The sequence below is a fragment of the Lichenostomus cassidix genome, chromosome 2, assembly GCF_008360975.1.
Source record: "Lichenostomus cassidix isolate B80296 chromosome 2, HeHo_3.0, whole genome shotgun sequence".
Classification (NCBI taxonomy): domain Eukaryota; kingdom Metazoa; phylum Chordata; class Aves; order Passeriformes; family Meliphagidae; genus Lichenostomus; species Lichenostomus cassidix.
The window spans coordinates 104,390,740-104,413,631 of record NC_139482.1 but is presented as its reverse complement, the minus strand read 5'-3'; the positions used below and the strand labels follow the sequence as shown (position 1 = coordinate 104,413,631).

Sequence of the window (22,892 nt, the reverse complement as noted above, 5' to 3'; positions counted from 1 at the left end):
CTGGAGGGCAGGACAAGAAGTCATGCTGCCCATTGCAGTACTAATCACCAATGTCACATGATCTGTCTGTTCCACTGTAAACTGTAGTGTTTTCTGCTGTCCTGTGGGAGTATCAGACAACAAGCAAAACAATCGTACCCAAAGTCAAAGAAATTGGTGCAAACACTTTAATTCAGATGGTAATAAGAACTGGATTCTTTGTTGCTGTTATTTTAAGTGAGAGAAACTTGAGAGGGTTTTTTGTTTAATCTTTTATCATGTTCATTTTTGAAACCGTTATGAGAAATTAAATGAGACGCAAATGTACAGTCCTTTTTGGAAAGTCATTTTAGCAGCCAAGTATGTTTAACTGAAATAAATTAAACATTAATTTTTTTTCTTCAGTCATTAGTGACGCCTTTATAAAGTGATTAATGTTTTTTACATCATCTACAGGGCTACAGAGTTATAGAAGAGAAGGTTCCAGAAGTCAGTTCAGAAAATGAGAAAGTGATATTTGAGAGACAGAAAGCATGGTGCTGTTCAACTTCTCCAGAACCTGCTATCTGTGGGATCAGTCGCATCTGGGTGTTCAGCATGATGCGCAGGAAGAAGATTGCTTCTCGGATGATTGAGTGTCTTAGGTAAGACAAAAATGTTCTCATCTACACGTGGTTCAGATAGAACTCAGTCGAACACACTGATTGCTTTGTGTGTCTCAAGCTTCTGTTTCCAAGCTGCTGGTGATACTAGGCATATGGATTTTGAGCACGGTTGACAGTTCAGTGTTCGGTGGAGTTCAATAACTAACATCAGTACTCTACAGTAGTTGTTCACAGACATTGTCTTTCACAGACCTCTCTAGGTGCAATTGTAATGAGTCACCCAGGCAGGGTGCTGGGGGAAACTCCTCTGCAGTAATTATGAGTAAAGGACATAGGGACTGTCTTTAGTCAAAGTGTGAGGTTACCCATGGACAGGGACTGAACCCTTGGCTGATTGACCATTCCTTAGAGGTAGAAAGAGGGAAAGAACAGACCCAGTGCACCAAACTGTTGGGGGGTATAGTCAGGTGGCTTCCAGCTGTTGTTCTATTTTGGCTTTTTTTATATATACACTCAGGTTCACTGAGCCTTATAGATATTTTTAATTTTCTTGGAGCTTTAGTAGCTAGGGTTGAGTGTATTCCAGCTGAATGCTAAGTGCTAGATCCATAAAAGGACTCAAACATCTGTTCTATTGTCTAGATAAATGCTAAAAATGTTGAATCTCCAAATCTTAGGTTTCTTTCCAAGAAGCTTAAATGTCAGTTCTGAATAATTGCAAAAAGTGCTCAAATCTTAAATCTGCTGGGCTGTCAGGTTTGTGATCACCCTGTCTTGTTGGAGTCTGTAGTACAGGTACTGCTGCCTCTGCCAGTCCTCACCCTCTTGGGTATTTGGAGAGTTTAGCAAAGCTATTCTGCCCTGCACAATGCACCTTGCCCGGCTGATGGAGCAACTAGAATGTTCTTACCAGATCATGTTTTGGCTGAACTATTGACAGTAAAGCTGTATTCAGATAAACATGTTACCTTGATGATTTACTTATATTTTTTACAGATTTTTAGTAGTGTGTTCTGTCGCTTCCTATAAACTATTTCTAAATGAAAGATTTCTCTCCCAAAACGATGCTGGAGTTACTTCCTCAGCTACAGCCCTAAAGGATTTTTAGAATCAGTTTTGATGGTTTGTCGCACCTAATGAAGCCTCAGTTATCCTCTTAACTGTGCTGCACCTCCCCTTTTGCTGTGCTCTGGTGCTTGTTTGGCCTTCCAGAAGCTCATTGCTATCTATGTTCACCAAAAGGTTTTGCATTGTTCTGGTGCTCCATTGGTTTGTAGAAAGGTCTGATGAGCTCTAGAACTGGTGTAGATCAGAGCCCAGGAAGTTGCAGAAGGCAAAGGAAAGGACTGAGACTTGCTCTGGGATGGCAGTGAGCAGTTAGATCTGCTCAGCTGCCAGTGAAACTTCAACCTAAATGTCTTCCATAGCAAAAGGCACTTGGAGTGGGATGATTTTGGTAACCAGCTAAATCCTGACTTCAAATTGTTGAAGGCATCATAACAGGCTTCAGGGTCCATTTTGAGAACGTCTGCTCCATTTCAATCAGGCTTTTGCAGTATACCTTACAGTCACAGAAACTGAGTCAGACCATCTTAAGAACCTTGCAAAATCATTTCCTAAACACATGAAAGAGGGGAGATTAAAGCTGGTAGTAATTAAAAAGGATTTTGTTGCTATTATCTTTTCCTCAGTATTTCATGGAGATGTCATATGACTGAAGCTCACACTTGCTCTTCATATACATTTATGTTTATTTTACAGAAACTAAAAATCTTAAGTTTAAAGGGATTTTCTTCTGTTTCTAAGGAGGGATGTTACTTCCCCCATTTGCGATCTTAAAACCTGAACTTGGTTTTCTAAAATTGCTCACATAGCCAGCCAGAGAAGTAGAATGGTATCCTTTGATTCTCAGTCTTCTTTCAAGTAAAGAATAAAACATACATTAAATACTCCTCATGAACAAGTTAAGCAAATTGATTCTTTCTTTTTGTGTGGTTTATTACTGAATGTGCATTTAGGAATTATGCCTTGAGGCCCCTCCATAAGCACCCCAACTTGTTGTGTAGGTTGTTTTCATTCCTAGTGACTGTAGTCACAGCCATAACGATGTCTTTCCTATTAAACTGTGAATTTGAATTCTTGATGCAATTGTTCTGTACAAGCATTCCCTCTAAAACACCAGACCCTTATAAGGGTCAGAGCAAGTGGTCCTCCTTGTTAGGGAAGGAGGAGATAAATCCTTGAATAGAGCCATGTCCTCCTAATAGAACTTCTTCTTTTTGAATGTCTGTGCCACTTAATTAATGGTTTGTGGCATAATAGCATAAATATTTTTCATTATTCCCTAAGGGTAATTATTTTCTTCTTTTGTTTTCTCCTCTTTTAAACAGGAGCAACTTCATATATGGCTCATACTTAAGTAAGGAAGAAATTGCTTTCTCTGACCCCACTCCTGATGGAAAACTCTTTGCAACACAGTACTGTGGCACCAGCCAGTTCCTGGTATACAACTTTCTCAATGGACAGCACCAGACTTGACTGCTCTGGAGGAATTCCATTTTTATTGGAGACTTCTGCCAGACTGCATTGAGTGGGTGCAGACCTTCAGCAGAAGCCAGGGCCATTTTTATTACAGTGAACTCAGGACTGGTAACAACCAAACGGTTGTACTATTTTATTAAAATTGTAAACAATGCAGTAATAGGCTAACTTTGTTTTTTTAAAAGAAAGATATTTTATTAACTTTTACAGAAGTTTGATTGTATTTTATCTAGTTAGTCATGTTTACATGCAGCAGAAAATTGTTCATAGTGGACTGTAAACTAATGCAAAGACTCTAGTCTGGCTGACGAGTACATGCTGAAGTTCTTACTGAGGAGATATACCAGTGCTTCCCGGTACTGGAATGCTGGGCTCCTGGCCCAGCTCCTGCTGCCAGCACTTGTCTGACAGAGTTCCAGGCTGTGCCCAGTGGCATTGAGGCAGGAAGTCTTACAGTGCAATTGCTGTGGGCAACAACCCTCACAGGCTATACGGTGCTTTCTGGGGTGCCCCTGTACCCTGCTCATGTCAGGGCACCTGCTCCCTGGCAGCAGCACCAAAACAGAATTTTGTGTGCTCTGTCCCCTTCTCCCCCAGGTTAGTTGTGGAGTAAAAGGTGGAATGAAAAGCCCAAGGACTGGTGTACTCGTCATTCTTCAAGTATTGTACTGAGTATATACCTTTGTTAGTGGACTTCACTTTGATACTTGTCACTCCTTCATAAATCTCTCCTCTTTTAAAGGGTTTGTATGTTGAAAAACTGCTGTGGCCTTTCTTGATCTGTACATAATGTAGATAGATTAAAAATAAAATACTTGATAGCTTTTTTAAAGTTACTCTGTATGATACTAAGTGTGAATGAATCTTTAGTGTATTTCATACTTTCCTTGGTGGGAAAAAGTAACATCCTGAGGATCAGTGCCCCAGGAGCCCTGGATCAAGACCATCCTCATACAAGCTTTACAGTAAGGTGAGATGGTATGCCTTCAGCCTTGAGTAATAGTTTAAAGCTCTAATGGATGATGGAAAATATTTAGTTAAGGTTAAACTGGGTATTTCTTTCAGTTTTGGAGCCTACATGCAATCAGGATTCACTTGTTTATAATGTGCATAGCTCTAGTCTTGGTCTAGTGCTAAAGCAAAGAACTCACACCACATCCTAAACAATACTTAAGAGTAGTTAAAGCTGGAGTAGCAGAACAGGGGGGAATTCTGGGCTGTAGAGGCTGTTTGTTTCCAAACTGCCATGTGTAATTTTCCAGGGGATGGTAAGCAGACTGTAAAGGGCTTTGTCAGAAAAGGGTGCAGGTTCACAGGAAATCTGGAAGTGATCCTCTGTGGCAGGCTCAGAAAACAAGAGCAGGACTCAGTAAAATAGAGAACTTAATGGTAACTTAATAAATTCAGATTTAATGAAAGCACATTATAAACATACCATAGCCACAACTTCAGACAGTTTCAGTTCATAAACAATAACGTGAGGTAGACTGACTAGTGAAGCTAAATTCACCAAGTTTTTGGTTAAGAAAACTTTACACTAGGAAAGCAACATTTTAACCCTCTTCCAAAAGTCACAAAAAGCAATTACATAAGTTAAGCAAAAAGCATCTGCATATGATTCTTTAAATCTTAGTTTACATTCAGTTTTAACCTGTGAATAGACAAGAACATCTACAGGTAAAATACAACGCTGGCCAATTTTCATACATTCATAAGAATGGCCTTAATGGCGAGGCTTAAAACCAAAATGGAATAGCAATCGTGTAGCTGTCAAACAAGGATCTCCTTCCCAGGAATTCCCAGGCAGCTGGTTAGAGTGTGCCATGGGCCAGGCCTGTGCTGTTGGGGCTGCTGTAGTGCACTCTGGCCAGAGCGTTACCAAAATTCCTTGCTTCCATAGGGGAGAGCACTAAGGAAATGGGTTTACTGTTAGCTGGTAAAGGCAGGCAAATACACTGATTCTCTAAATGCAATCTCAGCCTTCAGGACAATTTCGCTCTGCTCCACCAGCAGGCTATCTCCTAGTAGTCTCAGCACCTGGAATTCTAAGAACTTAGTGCAAACAGCAAATACACAAACAAAAAGGAAACCATTTTTGAACATGTAGTACCTGACACTTCTCTACACCATGCTAAGACTCGGGGCTGGCCTTAAGCCCTCTGGCAAAACCAGAGCTACTGGAATACATTCAGGCATGTAGCAAACGCTTCAAGAATCAGCTTTTATATCTCTACTTCCTCCCAGTGTTAAAATAGGTAAGGCAGGTTGTATCTGAAGGAAAATAAATTTACAGAAAGGGGTTGTTCATGTGAAATTTGCTAAATTTACAGCATCAGGAATAATGCTACATCAACACAGACATATGCAAACCATTTTCCTTTGGCCTCTGTCAAATATATTATGTTTAGTCATCTGTAAACATCTCTTCACAAGATAAAAAAAAGTTGCTCAATTAACACTATGCATTAAAAAAAATGCAGCTTTGGCAGGTCCTTCTGCAATGAGTTGTAGGTCAGGTGTAAAGATGCATTAATTTCATTGCTTTTGGGGGAGTTAATTCATATTCCTGAACAGCATTTAAGAACACTCTGCATTTTTCTTATTGATAAAGGGGGTCATGATGTGCAGAGAGATGATTGTTGGGGGGTGTGTGTGGAAACCTCAGCAAGGTAACACCTGCTAAGCGTGAGTGGAACAGAGCACTGCTACATTTAACCCTGACAGCCAAATGCTACTGCACCAAGTTAATACCAGAACACCTTCCCAATCAGTATTGCAGCTGTAAATAGAACAATGTGTGACTGCTGCAGAGCTAGGGTTTAGAGTTACATGGATGGTGGTGTTAGGTGATGTGCTCACAGATCTTTGCTTCTGGAGAGTCTCTCCTGAGCAGCCCCAGCTCCCTGGGATTTCTCTCCTGCTTCCCCCATGGAACTACAGTAGAGTATTTTGTTTCTCTTGGATCCAGCTCAGACACTGTTCCTCTCCTGCACATTTCTTGGTCTGTTGCTTCATACATGGGTACAACTCAGACCTGATCTCAGCTCTGCAGCCAGCTGGAGTTGAGTGCTAAGGAAATGGAGAGTGAGTTGCAGACAGTCCACCACAAAGGCACCGAACGGACAGGAGGATGCATTTCCATACACAAAGGAGGACAGACCGCAAGTTTCCAAAGCTCTGAGGAGAGCGAGAAACTGAAGGTGATTTGCTTAGAAGGGAAGTTACTCTGGCCTCTAATTGAAGAGAGAGCAGCTCCATTAAGCCTTTTGCTTTGGCCCCTGGAGTTGAGAGGGTGCCTATGGGGCAAAATACCATTGCTAAGGGTGCACAGTGCCTGCCATGCATTTGCCCATTTGTTCAGGTTTAAGTAGTAAACTTCGAACACCTGTGGAAATTTTGCCAAAGACAGTTTCAATACGTACACAATTACAAATTTTAAACTAACACTGCACAGAGAACAAGACTATTCCTTGTAATACAAGTACCTACTTTATATTGTAGTTTCAAACCCCTGAGTATTCCTGTACCACAGCACAGAGCTGAAGAGACGGTGGGCTCTCCTCCACCTATCTTCAATAAATTCCACATGCTGGGGTGCGTTTCATGTAACACATTCAAGCTTGCAGCTGCAAGAGGAGAGCAGCTTCTTCCCCTAACTCAGCTGAATATAAAAAGGATTCTTCTTTGACCAAATAACATCCTCTTTCCAGATCCTACAGCTTGGTTGGCTGTGTGATTAGTGTTGGTGGTTGTGACTGATGTGAAAATTACTGGAATCCAGGATCCTTTAAATCATAACCAATGTGGTAATTTTAGCCCAAGGAATAAAGCTACTTCAGAATTGCGGGGAATCCTTTAGAGCAGTCTAGATAAATATTGGTTGCACTTTGCTCCACAGTGATTGTACTTTTTTAAAAAAAAAAGTTCTTTATTTTCTTTGTTAGTGGTGTCTCAGCGAAGCTTATATGTGGCGTCCCGTAAGGAAATAGAGTGGTTCATCATCACTGCTGTTTGCAGTTTGAAACTCATCCCGCAGTCGGAACTGCCACTCATCCTCCAACTCCAGCCGGACTATTGTCTGCCGTAGCGAGCTTCTGTCTTGACATATGACACACAGGGTGGCACCTTCAATTGAAAAACACATTAGATTCTTGGGGTGCAATAACAACTCATTTCCTTCACTGATTTTCCTAATATATTTTAAAGAAATCCCTGCTGCTAGGTAGGAAAAAAGTAGTGTTAGAAGGGCCTATCACACAACCATCCAGTCCAGGCTCAGATCAGTGCTGTGAGCCCCAGGACAGAAGCAAGTATGTCCATTTTGCAGGAAGGCACAGACAGGGAGAAGCAAGCATGCTGTGGGGTCTGCTCTGGATCACAGGATGTCACTGCCTGACAGGCAGTGTTAGTATCAACTGCAGCAGAGAGAACATTAACTGCAATGTGGTCTTCAAATTACTAATGATAAGTATTCCCAAATAATGCCCATGTTTGTTTCATGGGACACTTGGGTTTGCAGAAGGTCAATGATGAAATTCTAAGCAAAACCAGTCCCACAACTGACTTAAGAAAATCAGCTATGACTTCCTAAGTATGAGAGCTGCCCTTGCTAAAGCACTGTAAGAGTCCCTAATTTCTTCTGTGGCTTAATAAAATTCATTCCACCTGGTGTTACATGTGGTCATTTAATGAGCAGGAGAGCTGGACACCTTCAGGACTCTCTGTTCTGTGCTCCAGACAAAAAGAAAGATTTTGATGACCCAATCATCCTCCAGCTAATGTCTGCCCTTATTTACAGAACTGAAGATTTATTGCCATTATAGACTGATTGCCAGAGCAGAATTTCCTGTCCTCATCAGTAACACCTATGCTCAAGACTCTCAAGTTGCTGACTGCACAATTTACTGCCTGATTTCCACGACCCTTGTTGATGTCACTTCAAAATAACTTAATGAATGTAATTTATCAATGCTTACCTACGGTTCAATTATCTGCCAACAGGAACAGAAGTTTGATACACCTCTCAAAAACCACTCCATCTATTTCTTTTGAAAACAGTGCCAAAACAAACTGTGAAAATAATGGAGCTGTTCAATGAAGCTGGTTATTCCTCTGCCTTTCCCTTTTCCTCCATGCTATTATTACTTGGCAGGAAGCACCCAGGATGCCCAGCAGAGCAGTGAGATTACCTTTGAGAAACCTGAACCGCTTGAGGAGGTCTGCACCGACGAAGGAGTCGCAGAGATAGAGCAGAAGTCCGCTGAAGAATACCCCTTCACAGTTGACATTGACTGAGTGTGGGCGAGAGCTAATGTAGCATATGGCCACCTGAAACACAAGGGGGAAAGAAAGGAGGAACTTCTGTCTTAGAAATGTCTAAGGATGACTTCTGTGGAATGGAATATAACCTAGGGATAACAGGTGAGTCAGCTGGTGCTCATAAAGATCTGATCCAACAAGACTGCAGTACTGAGAAAACTTCCCCAAGGAAGTAACACATGGAAGAAACCTCTAGATCCAGATCTGGTCACCAAGTCTGCAACTTGTTATTTCAGGGCTCTCTGTAATTCAGTTTGATTTTCTGTTTCTCTACGAATTACCTGCTTATAGTGACTGCATAAATTATATTGGTTATTCTGGTAAGGACACATTTGCCAAACAAAGTGATTCCATGAGTACTGGAGCTGCTGATGCTCATGGCTTACAAGCATTGGGGCTCCCCCATGTCTCAGTGCTGTGATGGCTGTTATGTGTCAAAGGTTGTCTTCTCTATCTTACCACTGAACTCCATCAAATTTGTCAGAGCAACACCCTTGTTATGCATTCTCCCTGCTCCAGACCCAGTTCAAACTGACTGTTGGGTTCAAAAAATCTGATCTCCCTGCCTACAGACATGTAAAACATATTTGCAAAAACCTAATTTCCCTGAAACCTGGGTTCATAAAAAGAGAAGCATCTAAGGATGAACACCAAGTTGTCAAGAATGACATTGCTTTTGGGTTTTTGCTTTGTATGGAATATCATTTCAGACAGACACGCTTAATTCCTTTGCAAATTAAGAAAAGTTTTAAGGTTAGACTCATTGAGATCTCACTGCTATCATGGATCCATGAGATCCAAGATCATTGAGTCCAGCTGTTAAACCAATGCTGCCAAGTTCACCACTAAACCTTGTTGCCAAGAGTCACATCTACACGTCTTTTAAATACCTCCAAGAACAGTGAATCCACCACTTCCCTGGGCAGCCTGTCCCAGTGCTTGACAAGCCTTTCCATGGAGACGTATTTCCCAATATCCAATCTAAACCTCCCCTGGCACAACTTGAGGTTGTTTCCCCTTGTCCCATCATTTGTTACCTGGGAGAAGAGGCCAACCCCCACCTGGCTACACCCTGCTTTCAGTTGGTTGTAGAGACTGGTAAGGTCTCTCCTGAGCCTCCTTTCCTCCAGGCTAAACACCCCCAGCTCCCTCAGCTGCTTTGCATCAGACTTGTGCTCCAGACCCTTCACCAGCTCTGTTGCCCTTGTCTGGACACACTCCAGCCCCTCAATGTCCTTCCTGAACTGAGGAGCCCAAACCTGAATACAGGATTTGAGGTGTGGCCTCACCAGTGCTGAGTACAAGGGAATGATCCCCTCCCTAGTCCTGCTGACCTCACTCTTTCTGACCCAAGCCAGGATGCCATTGGCCTTCTTGGCCACCTGGGCTCACACTGGCTCATGTTCAGCTGCTGTCAACCAGAACCTCCAAGCCCTTTTCCTTTGTGCAGCTTCCCAGCCACTCTACCCCCAGCCTGTAGCACGGCCTGGGGTTGTTGTGACCCACGTGCAGCACCTGGAGCAGTCCAGCAGTCACATTAATCCATCACAGACCCCTGGTCTCTACCCACACCAGCCAGCTGGAGGCTTCAGCACCAGCTCCTCCAGTGGACTGGTCCTTTACTTCCAACAGCAGAATCTGTTTGAGACCGAAATGTTCAAATGTTACCCTTGATACCGAAGATAAGGTTTTCAACACAAGAAAAATACTGAAGCAAAGGTTTGCATTTCCTTGTCCCCATCATTCCTGCAAATCTTTTGTACCTCGAGCCCGATGTTCAGGTAGCAGTCGATGGCCAATACAGGGTTCTTGAAGTTGTGAATGGCCTTGGGGAAGAGTTTGTACGTCGCATGCTGAAGGAACTTCTCCAGGAGGAACTGAGACGGGGCTGCCAGCAATGTGTGCTCGCTGTCAGGGGCACAGACGTACTGAAGAGGCATTATTGGTGCCACGCTGTCTGAAACCTGCAGTGAAACCAAGGGAACCCCTTTTAACCCACCTGCTCTGTGTATTTGCTGTGCAGGAGTTCCTCTAACTAGGGAAGGGATTGCCATGACAGAGCAGGAAGGGAGAGAAGAGAATCAAAAGGATCAAAACTCCCCATTCGATTTTGACATAGCACCGCAGCACAGAAATAAATGAATTGCTTGTTCTGTGCTTGCTAAGTACTTCTGTAGATATCTGCTTGCCTAAAGAAGGGACATAAAATAGGGATTTCAAATTGCCACAGCAGCCTCCATCCTGCCTTACTCCTGGGCATTATAGGAAATTATGAACTCCTTGTGTGGAGTCATCCATAAAAAGTGTTTTCTGTGAAGCTTTCTCATAGGCCACTCCACCACTACAGATTCCACTGCAAGCACAAGAAAAGGAAAATAAAAAAATTATCTTCAAAAATACTCAAACCCAATGTTTGGTCAGTTAAATCCTGAAGTATGGAGGTGGCTTTTAAAAAGAGGGATGGTGTGGGATGTGTTCAAAACCATCAGGAACACAAACTGTAAGATTCCTAGATTAAAGTAAATCCTTTGAAATACACCTCCATTTAAAAGCTGGTATTGGTGCAAAATGCTCTGTAAAAAATATTTGGTATATTTTTATAAATACTTGGAATTCCTGAGTGGATTTCAGAATGTTGCAGTTTTCAGAGCCTTTCCTCAGGCCTCTTCTTGTCAGGAAGTGCAAGGACTGAAAGTCATCACAAACCAGCAGACACCAGAAACTAGTGGCTGTTCTAACATTTTTAAAACTGAATCTGGTACAACTTGCCTGCTTTTGATCAGAGTCTGCAAATTCCTTCTCCATCAGAGATACCACTGAAAAGCTAGACCAAACTCTTCCCAATCCCAGTCCATCTTCTAATAGATTAGGAGGATTTTTGTTAGTAATTTACAAATAACAAAATGTCTCTCTTTTTCTATTTTTGATATGGCAGCCCTACCATCTTATTCATAGATTAAGCCATAAATATAAGATGTCAAATAGAAACAAAATAAATCTAAATACTAGAGAATTCATTATTTCTAGGGAAAAGAAGTCCTGATTTTACCCCTTAAGTACAACAGAGTATACTTCCAGACCTACCATGATTTTTGGCTTAACAACAAAGTCCTTTTGTCCTCCAACCTGAATATGTTTCTTCATGACACTGAAGTTGTTGAAGCGGCAGATGAGGAGGCCACTGCTGTTGGTCCGCAGGTTAAAATCCACATCTTCACAGAAATACCTGGACATTAAACACAAGGTCACTAAACCAGCTGTGTGGCTGCTTTGCACAAGCATTCCCACTGCTGAAATGCACCAGTCTGGGCTCAGCAGAGATTTTTGGAGCTCATCTGATATGGTGCCAATACAAATTCTCTGCAGAGATCTGAAGGCTCCCCTAGTCATCCTAAAACCAAACTAGTCTTCACTTTTCAGTGTGCCTGTATGCTTCTTCCCCACACCAAATCTGGCTTGCCCTCATATCCTCGTCACATACTGGCACCAATAATTTCCTCCCCACCCTTTCCTTTTTTTTATTCTTTTCATGTTTTTTTAATGACCAACCTCCACTTCTGAAAAAGCCAGTTCCATTTGACATATTTCTTGATAAACTGGAATCAGGGAAAAAAATTTGGCTTTAACAAATATTTATCTATGGAAGAAAAAGCTGCTGGGAAATAACCTTTGTCCTGCACTATTCATGATGTAGTTGTTCACTTCTGTGGGCTGACTTCTATCTCATGATTTAACCTGACACAGAATGTGAAATGAAGAGCTCTGAAAGTCACACCATCTTGCACTGACAGGCTACAACTCCTTGCTCAAATACACAGGATCCCCAAAAACAGCAGCAGGAGCCCATGGTGAGAAGCCCCAGGGCCATCTGTGGCCAGCAGAGACAGGACTTATTTGGAACCCACTTCTACAGAGTGGAAGAATTGTATATTTCTTCAGTCTGTTGAGAACTAGCTATACAGGCCTATGATCTGGGTGCTTTATTGCAAAACTTTAGGATGAAGTTAGGTGAGGAGAGGCAGAAAAAAAAGAAGGAAATAGTGGAAAGTAATTTTTTCATCTGTTTTTCTTGCAAACCCTAGTGGCAACAGCGAAGATAGCTGTCTCTGAAGCAATCCCTCCTCCTAGGCACTCTGGAAGCTCCACACTCTTCCTGTGAATGATGTCATTCTTTTTGGTCTCCCAGTTATTTTTTCTCCTGAAGTTTCTTCTTTCCCTATTTTTTCAGTCCTCTGAAGCCCTCCCTTGCCCTTGGTCTGTCTCTCCCAGGCCTTCTTGGCTTATGGCAGGTTTATTTTGAAGCCTTACTCTTTCAGATGCAGTGCATATCACACTGTGTTTTATTGTGATTTTGCACTCATTAGCTTAGGCAGGATCTTTCTGTTTATCTCAACAGCATTCAGAAACATTGTGACAAGGTTCTTATCAAGTCAACATGCTATTTTTCCACAGATATATATGTGTTGCCTACCTGTTTAGATCATATTGCACATTCTGGGTCAGGTCTATGTTGAGCAGTATAAAATCACGCACGTGGCACCTGGAGAATGGAGCCTTAGCTTTCCTGGTATTCAGCTTGCTGTTCCATTTCTGAACACCCAGTATTGCATAATGAACAATTTTGGGGGTGGCTTCAATGTGTTGGAGGACACTTTTCAGAGACACATTCTTGCTGAAACCCCCAGGCTCCAGGGACTGGCTGCAAAACATGGTCATACACAACATACAAACGTAATTTATTATTTTTATATTACATATACTGCAAATATATTACATACACACACTTGTGTGTGTAAAAAGGACCAAGAAATTCCATTAATGACTGAGAATGTTTACTCCAGATGCTGTAAAAATATATACATAAATGCAGACTTTTTAAGCAACAGGAAACTAATATCACCGATGTAGCATTAAGAAAAGGAGCCTTTCAGCAGAGTAAGTTCTTACACAGTAATTCAGGAAGGGAAAAGTAGTCACCTTACACATCATTTTTGGAATGCTATTTTCTCTGTACTGGACAGTGTAAGCACTGAGAAGGTCAAGAGCTTGAAGCCTTCCAAGTTCCCCAAATAAACTGTTTTCAGTGAGAAACATAAACCGAATCAAAGCAAATCAGGGAACTAACATATTGAAAAATCACTCAAACAGTCACTAAAAGCAAGAGTGGCTTTAGGCAAAGAACAAACACAAGCAGAGGTCTGTTGACAGTACTGACACAGATGGAAGGACACAGTCAGATGGAAGTGTTCAACAGCAGTGGTCGAATTTTGGTGGAATAAGACAAACATTCAGCCTTCCTGCTGCTGTGAGTACCCTGCCAGATGTTAGAGATGAGCCTCAGTCACAGATGTGCTGCTGTCAGTGCTGGATCAGTGCAAGGACCCAGCGTGGGTTGGCACCAACCTGGACTGCTCGTGGAGGCTGTGCATGTTCCACAGGACGCAGGAGTCGTCCATGACCACAATGAAGGGCCACACGCACTGGCGCTTCACTCCCAGCTCCTCCAAGCGGTTTCGTTCCAGCTCCAGGTTGTGGTAGGAAAGTTCCTTAATAAGAAACCTGGCAGCACCTGAGGAAATACCATAAAGAAGACTTACAGACATCTTCATTAGACTTTATCTCTCTTCCCAGAGAAAGGTTACACGAACATCTGCAGTCATTACTCTTTAGGAACTTAGTGCTCCTAACGTCTTAGTTTAAAAACAAATCTGTTTGATCCTTTTTCAGTATGATTAAATCTAACAGGCAGATACCAAGAAGACTGGATACTTTAGGATGCTCTGCAGAACACAATTTTGTGGGCACTAATGAAGTAACTTAAACTAAGAAGGGGCTAAGGTTCTACAACTGAAGCTACTTAAAACTTCTTGCAAAAAAATTCAGCATCCATGAAAACAAATTCCAAAGTTCAAGCCCCCAGTGTTCAGCTGCAGTTAATATTTACCTAACTAAAATATTGCAATTTGAATTTGTGTAAAACATCTAGAATGAACATTCACACCACAGGGCTGAATAAAATGAGTGAATATGGCATATAAAACATCTGGTTTTAAACTGAGAAGGCAGTGATCAATGCAAATATATATTCCATGCCCCTGGCAACAGTTCTTCCACATCACTGTATTTTGCACAGACATTGCTGCTATTATCACAGCAGGAATATGAGGAGCTGCTGCAATATTTCCTGCAACAGCACGATCCACCTTGTCCAACATGGATTTTGACACTTTCACAGCAATGCATTGATGGTGTCTCTTACCAACTCCAGCGTTGTTGAACATGCCTGGCAGGACAAGCATGATGTGGTTGGGCCAGTATTTTCGGTAAAGTGGCATTTCATACTCCTTGACCACCAGGAGATGAAGGTGGCTGATGCCTTCCATGGCATGGTAGAGGTTCAAGAGTCCATGCTCATGACGTCCACTCGATGGGGTGAAGATAGGACTCTTGACTGCATTCAAATTCTGCTGGAACATGAGACATTTTTGCAACATTAGGCAAAACACAGATTATTCCTGATAGGGACTTTTATTTGTTTATTTTTTGTAGCAGATTTTAATATCATTGATTATTGCAACACACATGAACTGGAATCTAGGAATGGAAAAATGGATGATTACCCTCAAAAAACCCCATTCTAAGGACAATCAGGCAAGAATTACACAAAGGACTTTAAAACAAAAAGAAAACAGAAAAAATCTCCCCCCAATTATTTGCAAATGTCTGTCAATGTGACTGCATTCAGCAAATGGGTAAGAGAGCAAACGCACCTTGTCAGAAACAAGTGGGAGTCGCATGCTTTCGAGATGTTTTCCCTGCTTGCTGAAGACAAAATGGTTCTCTTTGGACTTAGGGATTATAAAATGCAGCTGAACCTCTTCTCCCAGCATTGAGGATGAAAACGTGAATGCATGCAGAGTGGAGTCAGATACCTGAATAAAAAAACAAAAGGAGATTTCCAAGCAGGTAATACCTAAGGAGTATGTAAGGAGGAGTTCTTACAGCCATAGTATTGGAAGTTATCAGAGAAGAACATTGAAAACAATCTCTTTCAGTAACCAAAGTTAACTTCATTATATCCTCATTTTCCTCACAATCAGGTACATTACTTAGGCCTTGCTATTAAAAGAATCAGCTTTCTGATTCTTTTAATGTACCACTTTAATGTACCACTTTTAATGTACCACTTTTTTAAAGACAATTAGTACCACTAATGGTCTTTGGCCAAACTGGACTCTTTTGAAGTCCATTTCAGCTAGGAATTATTTATCATTATTTAGAAAGAAAAGTAAAAAAATGAAACTATATATATATATATATATATATATATATATGCACACATACACACTAGGAAAAAACTGTCCAAATTAATTTCCTCAAAGGATTCAAAGAGCAGTGCAGCATGCGGGTGTGCCTCCACAGCAGCATGCACTGTCATTCAGACACTTCAGAAGTAGCAGGGCTGCATTAGTGTAGTATTTTTCCTGTGGCAATACTCTCCTAAGCAGGTCCAAAGCAGACCACACCATTAACAAGGCTGTGAAGAATTTGGGTGTGCTTACATTTGCACAGCACTTCACTGAACTGTGTAAGTGTATACAAATATCTGATAGATTTCATCCTACAAAAGCATCTGTCTTACTACAAAGTCAAATCAATCACTCATCAATGAGGTTTCTATAATCTTTGCTAAAAATTGAAATAATCAGCCTAATATGGAAAATGCAAGGGACTCTATTTATGTTCTGCTAAAGCATTTAAGAATCTCTCTCCCTTCATAATGTTTGCTATCCAATGACTCCCCTTTGAACATGTAATTTCCCTGAGCTTAATTACCTTAATTCTTTATACACAGCTCACACTGGCACATACAAGTAGATGTTTATATTTATTGCTACTAGTTATGTCTGACCACATGCACAAAGATGAGTGGAAGGAACAACAGATATCCTTGGGGAGGACTTGCTTCTGTCAATGGACTTAATGAAGCATGAGGTTTAGATCAGACTTGTTGGTGCTGCTCTGAGGGAACTGACATTGTGCACTGCCAGGTTGGAGAGTCTACACTGCCATATCTTAATAGCAAGCTGCTGGAAAAATTAGCAAGCAAGGAAGGAATGATTTGAGATAAGAAACTTCCAGGTAAACTGCTGCTGGTGGTGAAGAAATAAAGTGTGAGCTGTCAACCAAGAATAATCTTACTTGCCAGTCTCCTGTAAGCATAACTGCTTGCTTTAGAAACAATTTTTTTTTAACTAAACAGTTAGAAATGTTCATTTCTGTCCAGTGACTCATAAGCTACTGCTGAGAAGGATGCACAGTTACATACAAAGGGAGGAAGAGGTAGGCCTTGCCATCTCCCATCACAGGAATGGATTGCTGGCATTTAGGTAAGAGCAGCATCTCTTTTAACTTTACAGTCTTTTTCCCATGAGACAGTGCAAACCCTCTGGGCAGGCTGAATAATGCTTTGGCTTGAGACAACTAGTCACAATATTCACCCTTTGCCAGAGGCAGCTGCAGAGGAAAATTGCTCATTCAGAATGCAGCAGTCACAGTTGATGCCTCTGGGTCTGTAGCTCAGTATGTCCCCCGAGAATGGAAGAACTAAACAATTCCATCTCAGGGAAGGTGAAAGCATGAATCCTGAGATGAGAGCAGTATGCCTGGAGAGACCACAGAAAAAAAAACAGGGATGCAATTTACATTAGATCTTGACACCAACCTGTGCAGCAGGATTAATGTCCATGTACTGATGACACTGCTCACAGTGATGGAAGGTATTGTAAGCTGCATATTTAGTCAGCATCATGGACACAGTCTCCCTTTTCTTAGGTTCCTCTGATTTTGTTTCTTTGCTTGTTTCTGTGTACAAAGAAAAGAAGGAACAGAAATTTTAGGAGTGTTAAAAAACAGAGACTGTAATCCTGGTAAAAACTGTAAAGAATACACAAATTGTTTTGTTCCATATAATTTTGGAGACTGAAGGTTCTTGTGAACTCATGTTCAAGCTAACAAATAAAACCTGATTTTTTGTAGGAAGCTATTCCTAAAAACGTCTACCTTTTACTTACCTTGTTTCACTTTTGAGAGTTGTTCTGTGTACACAGGACTTATATTTCTGTACTTAGGGTCATGTACACTCAGGTCAAAAGATATTTTGCTGAAGATCTCAATGTCTGGCCAGTGGTCGTTGCTAGATTGAGTAATTTCGCTGTTTTCTGTATGATCTGCAACAACACACTTCAGGTAAGCAGAATCAGATACCCACCAAATGATGTTTATGTGATGGTTTCTGCTTTACAGTTGCACTGGAACTCACACAGGCACACACACAGAGCAACATTTTTGAACATCATAGATGTTACCAGTGAAATTACAATCCACACAAAGCCACTTGGAAGAAATGGCAATTCCTTGGAAACTGCATGCAGGTAAAGGAGCCTCCTAGCTATCTTTCTGTTTTGTTCCTCATCATGCTGTTGAGGTATAATTCACTCTGGTTTAAGAATAGAATGCTCAGATGAATGGTCCTATTTGTGCAAAAGGCACAGGTGTAGTTTCAAGCCTCTCTGTGATGGAATGAAGAGAATTGGATAAATGAAAACCAAAAGTATCCTGAGGCAGAAGGATGAAAGCAAGGAAACAAAGGCTGTACATATTTATGAACTAGTGGTACATGATAAAGGCAGTAAAAGACATACTCCTATTACAGAATGGGATGTGGCCAGGAAGGATGAAATGAAACTTTCTGCTTTGATCCAACAGAGATAAGTCTAAAGTAGAAAATCAAGTTTAAGCAATGGGAATGGTAGAAAACACTGGCCAAAGAAAACAGCTTTGGAATGCAGCTTGAACATGAGTCAATTCAGATCAAAATGAGACAGAAAAACACAAGAAAGTAGGTGTGTAACAGGTTAGTGATCCTAGAAAAGTGAACTCAGGTGAAATGAAGGTTGGGTCTGCAGATGAGCACATGCTCTCATAGAGCAGAGACAGTAATCTACAGAGCTCTGGGTCCATTACTTTGACCTTGGTAATATTCAAAATTTGGAGAGGGTGAGGGACACAATTAAAGATGTTGAACTAAATGAAAAAAGTGATAAAATGCAACATAGGTTAACTAAAGAAATCCTGTATTACTTTCATTATAAGGCTATGAAATAGCTATTTCTCTGAACAAAGGAAATGCAAAGAATCTTATCCTTCTCGACTCAAGTACTTGGCATGATAATATATGACAAGTTATTGATACAGCTGAAGAAAATGGAGGAAGGGAATGGTCTGTAAGTTGAAAGAGCTGACTTAACAGGAGGTGAGAGCATGTAATATTGTAAGCATTTAAGGCAGGTGAGATTACCAATGAAGTTAAAAGGTCAGTAGAGGGGCACACTGTTAATATTATCACAAATGTCACCATCTTAAACAAAAAAACTGGCTTAAGTTTGCTGGTGGCACACTCCTAAGAGTCACTGCCAATACAGAGAAGGAATTGAAGACCATTTGGAAAGAAGTCAACATCCTCAAAAACTGTAACAACAAAAACTTGGTGATATTTAACAGAAAAAATATGTGAGTCATCTGTAAAATCAAGGACTAATAACAAGCATTTCTGCAGCAGGTTGGGAGCACCTTGGTTGGAAATGATTGAGCTGCTGAGGAACCTTGAAGTACAAGCTAAGCATCAATGCCAGTGAAAAGGGAGAACAGAAAAGGCCAGTGCAATCATAGGTTTCATCAACCCTGGAGCTTTCAGTGGGGGCAGGGGAATACATGAGCTGTTGCAGGCTGGGTTGACTAAACACTCAGCTCTGCTCACCCATGCACCAGAAGGATAAATTGAAAATAGATATGCACACCAGAGAGCCAAACTGATAAGAATAAAGAGGCTGTCATTTGTGAGGATCCTGTAAGAAGATCCAGGCTACCTACATGAATGCTGAAGAGGAGGTAAGACAGCTGCCTGACCACTCCAAAGAATCAAACTTCAAAGAAGAGAAAAGGCATTTTAATTTAAATCAGTACTTTTTTGGTCCCAAATAGAATGTGTATAAATGGGATAAGAACATTTTTGGGCTGGAGAATAAAACAATATTTTAAATAATGAGAACACTAGTGCTGTGGAGAAGCATTCTGACAGAAGTAGTGGGAGCAAAAAAGCCACAACCAAAAACCCCAACCAAACCCCAACTGCTCTTGTGCTGGAGTTCCAAGCATTCCTGGCAGGGGTGTGACACACTGCTGTGATCACAACAGGCCCGTTGGCATAATGCAGAACATCTCTTACATTTTGATATTTCATCCCAAGCTTCTGAGGTACTTTAGTTCTAATAATGATGGACTAACTGCCCCAAAAGCTCCAAATCAAAGCAAAATCTTTCTTTTTCTTTTTTTTCTTTTTTTAATATACTAACACTGTGTGAAGAGAAAAACAAATTAGTCTTTTCAAAGGTTTGACAACAACTACATTTACAGGATGACAGTCTAATGGCCATGAGAGTTATGCACCACAGAAATTTCCCTACAAAACCACAGAGTTATGTAAAGAACACCATGAAGAGGACTGATTTTAAAAAGGTTTTGCTCTTCTCAAGGCAAAATCCTGCCATGGCAGTTAATGGATCTGTGCAATCTGACAAATGAGCACAAATCCAAAGGGGATCCCACTCTCCTTTATCCTCAGCATAAAACCTGCAAACTGCCTACAGGAGACAGTCGAACTGAAAATGGGTATATAATTTGTAAATAAACACAAATAATAGTTACATTTCAGCCAGGACAAAATATTCTTAAATGTCCTGTCTGCTTAAAAGCAGCCAGCATTTAAAAACCTGCAAGGAGAGATAACATGGGCAGATGCTGCCCATTTATAGCTTTGTGCTCACTTTCACTTGAATGCTATACAAATGTATCAATCCAAAATACATTTAATAGTTCTCAGATAAGCCCATTATAAAGCTTACTTTTTTATTAATCTATACTGAAATATATGCAGACACCTAGAGTAAGTCTAGCTTACCACCAATAGACAGGGCATGCAGTAGGTGTAATTCATAGACTTTCAGTGAGCCTAAAAACTTCCCTGCTGAGTAATACATAACATAGGCTCTTTATGACACATCTTAAGAATGCCTACAAAATACTTACTGGCATTAATCTCTTCTTCATCATACACATCTACTTCCAGCAACCGGATCAGCATGCGGAAGAGAATCCTCAGGAACTGCAAGTATGAACCAGTCTTTCCAACCTGAGCCAGAGATGGAAAAAAGTTTAAATGCCAACCCAAACTACTACAGTGGAAGGATAAATTTCAGATAAATGCCTCTGGGCTTACCCCAAAGCTCTGTGTTCAGCTCTGTGTGAAAACACTGCAATATGTCATATTGCCCACTATGCTGAAAACACTTTTACTGAATTGGTCTCTGAGCACAACTTGGCCACAGCCTGTATGCAGGCAGATCAGCAGTGATAACTGCTTCTCTCCTGATGTGTTCATGGCAATGGAATGTCCAGTGCCATCCACATGGATTTCATTTAGGCTAAAACATGACATAAAGCATCACCTTTCCTCTCCTTATCACTTCCAGCATAGACTTTGCCTTAAAATATGACTTTAGATTTTTGACCTCAAAACACATCAGTGCAAACTTGGTCCTCTCAGACTGCTAGAAAGGCAAGAGGAAGCAACTGTGCTCTTACTTGTGGTGGTCCTGTCAAAAGCAGCCTCCTGGGGTGAAAAGTCCTGGTGCCAGATGCCTCAGCCTGATTGCTGAAGTCCGCGTGGTGCTGTCGGGCTGCCGTCCACTGCCTGTAGTACAGAGACTGCTCTTCACTGCTCATGTCCTTGTGAAGCAGAGGCCTCAGAGAGCTCAGCCAAGACACGTCAGCATGAGGCAGGAGGGAAGAGGAGGCAGGCAAATTCCCATTCTTCTGTGAGCTCAGGAGGCAGTAAGCAGCTTTGGACAGGATGACGATGCGTGGCAGCGCCACACGGAGGGCTTTGCTGTCTTTGGCTGACTGCGCAGGCCACTGCAAGGGCTGGGAGACTGAAGACAGCGAGGAGACTTTGGGAGTGGTGCTGCTGGCCATCTGGTTACCCAGCGAGTCACACTCTTGTTTCAGGGTCTCTCTGGCTGTAAAACTGGAATAAGTTCCCTCATCCACCGAGCTGTGTGCCACAGCCTGGAAGTTAAGGGACGGTGCCTGCTTCTGAGACTTGTCTGCAGCACTTGAGGAGCTCACACCGTTGTCAGCCAGGGAACCTGGGAAAACAGAAAGCAGGCAATGAAAAATTACTGACTGATGTAGGAAAACCATGAAATCACTTGATGTATTGTGACATCCTAACATGCAAATACATCTGTTCAATGGGTGCTGTCGTGGCTTAGGTCAGTGTTTCACCAAGTAAAAAGAAATAATTTACATCTGTCTGTGCCTTTGGCTGGAGAGGCTGCAAGAGGGTTCAGACTCCAAGTGTTCAATCCTAATCTTTGTGTGCTAGGTATCATTTCCCATCTAGGATTTGTAATTTTATGGTACAACTTCCTGAAAGCCAAGTTTAACAAACCACTGTATACACAGATCAATTGCATCTTCCCTGTGGCTAGCACAGGTTTTTCCCACGAGAATTCTTCTTGTGTTTTATAAATAAAGATAAAGTTTGGATGTTATTGGAACAGTGTCCCAGAACTTGGACAGTGCAGGCCTGGCCAATCAGGCCTGGGGGAAGGCTTCTGACTGACCAATCTGGGTGACTTTTGAGAACTCTATATATGTGATGAAATCAAAACAATAAAGGTCATTCCTTCTTGCCACTGAGAACTGGTGCCTTCATTACTCTGCTAGCTGCTCAACAGCGACATCTTCCCTTCTGTGAACAACAGAGCATTTATTTCACTGCAACTTGGACATGAAGTAGGCTATGCCCTATCCTCCTTATCAGTCAGGTTTAGTTAGTGTATGGGAAGATCTGGTGCATAGCAAAGACCCAGTTCAGCTGTCTTAATACCTCAAACTCATAGGGAAACAAAGGGAAGGACCCAGAAGTGTCTGCAGAATGCAAAGAAGAGGTTTGGTGTGAGGTGAGGCTTCACTGATGCCTGAAGAGGTAGGGCAAGATCCAACCATTCTCCTGTTCTTGTCAATGAGGCAAATATCTATCCTCACCCATAGGTACTCCTGGAGTAACAGCATTTTTCTATTCCTAGAACTTTATACTAGCCCTTTTTGCTCTGATCTTTAAGATCATCTCAGGATCCACTGAACAAAGCTAGCAACAGATGTGAAATGTGAGTTTAAAAATAAAAACCACAGGGGACCCTTAGCTATGGCATACCATCCCTCCCACAGAAACACCATCTCCTTTTAGCAGTAGACAGGAAAATTGCTCACTCTGTGAAGAATCTGCAACTAACATTTCATTGTCTAGCCTGCAGCTGGATACAG

The 22,892-nt window shown here is 41.5% G+C and overlaps 2 protein-coding genes across 9 annotated transcripts in view; one reads left to right on the top strand and one right to left on the bottom strand.

The window, feature by feature from the left end:
• ESCO1 (establishment of sister chromatid cohesion N-acetyltransferase 1) overlaps positions 1–3,957 on the top strand; it is a 32,287-nt gene extending 28,330 nt beyond the window's left edge. For both annotated transcript variants that reach the window (XM_085052674.1, XM_085052673.1), the window contains exons 11-12: positions 436–623; positions 2,975–3,957. In XM_085052674.1, the coding sequence (XP_084908800.1) occupies positions 436–623; positions 2,975–3,122 (336 nt within the window). In that variant the 3' untranslated portion in view covers positions 3,123–3,957. The remainder of the gene's footprint in view (positions 1–435; positions 624–2,974) is intronic.
• A 557-nt stretch (positions 3,958–4,514) lies between these two features.
• Positions 4,515–22,892, bottom strand: part of GREB1L (GREB1 like retinoic acid receptor coactivator) — a 129,672-nt gene continuing 111,294 nt past the window's right edge. For 5 of the 7 annotated variants that reach the window (XM_085052665.1, XM_085052668.1, XM_085052671.1 and 2 more), the window contains 12 exons: positions 21,147–21,709; positions 20,592–20,694; positions 17,519–17,674; positions 17,170–17,309; positions 15,215–15,376; positions 14,704–14,911; positions 13,848–14,013; positions 12,916–13,143; positions 11,529–11,670; positions 10,208–10,408; positions 8,315–8,453; positions 4,515–7,250 (listed from right to left, as the gene is read on the bottom strand). In XM_085052665.1, the coding sequence (XP_084908791.1) occupies positions 7,087–7,250; positions 8,315–8,453; positions 10,208–10,408; positions 11,529–11,670; positions 12,916–13,143; positions 13,848–14,013; positions 14,704–14,911; positions 15,215–15,376; positions 17,170–17,309; positions 17,519–17,674; positions 20,592–20,694; positions 21,147–21,709 (2,372 nt within the window). In that variant the 3' untranslated portion in view covers positions 4,515–7,086. The remainder of the gene's footprint in view (positions 7,251–8,314; positions 8,454–10,207; positions 10,409–11,528; positions 11,671–12,915; positions 13,144–13,847; positions 14,014–14,703; positions 14,912–15,214; positions 15,377–17,169; positions 17,310–17,518; positions 17,675–20,591; positions 20,695–21,146; positions 21,710–22,892) is intronic. The other 2 variants (XM_085052666.1, XM_085052672.1) reach the window with 1 other exon arrangement.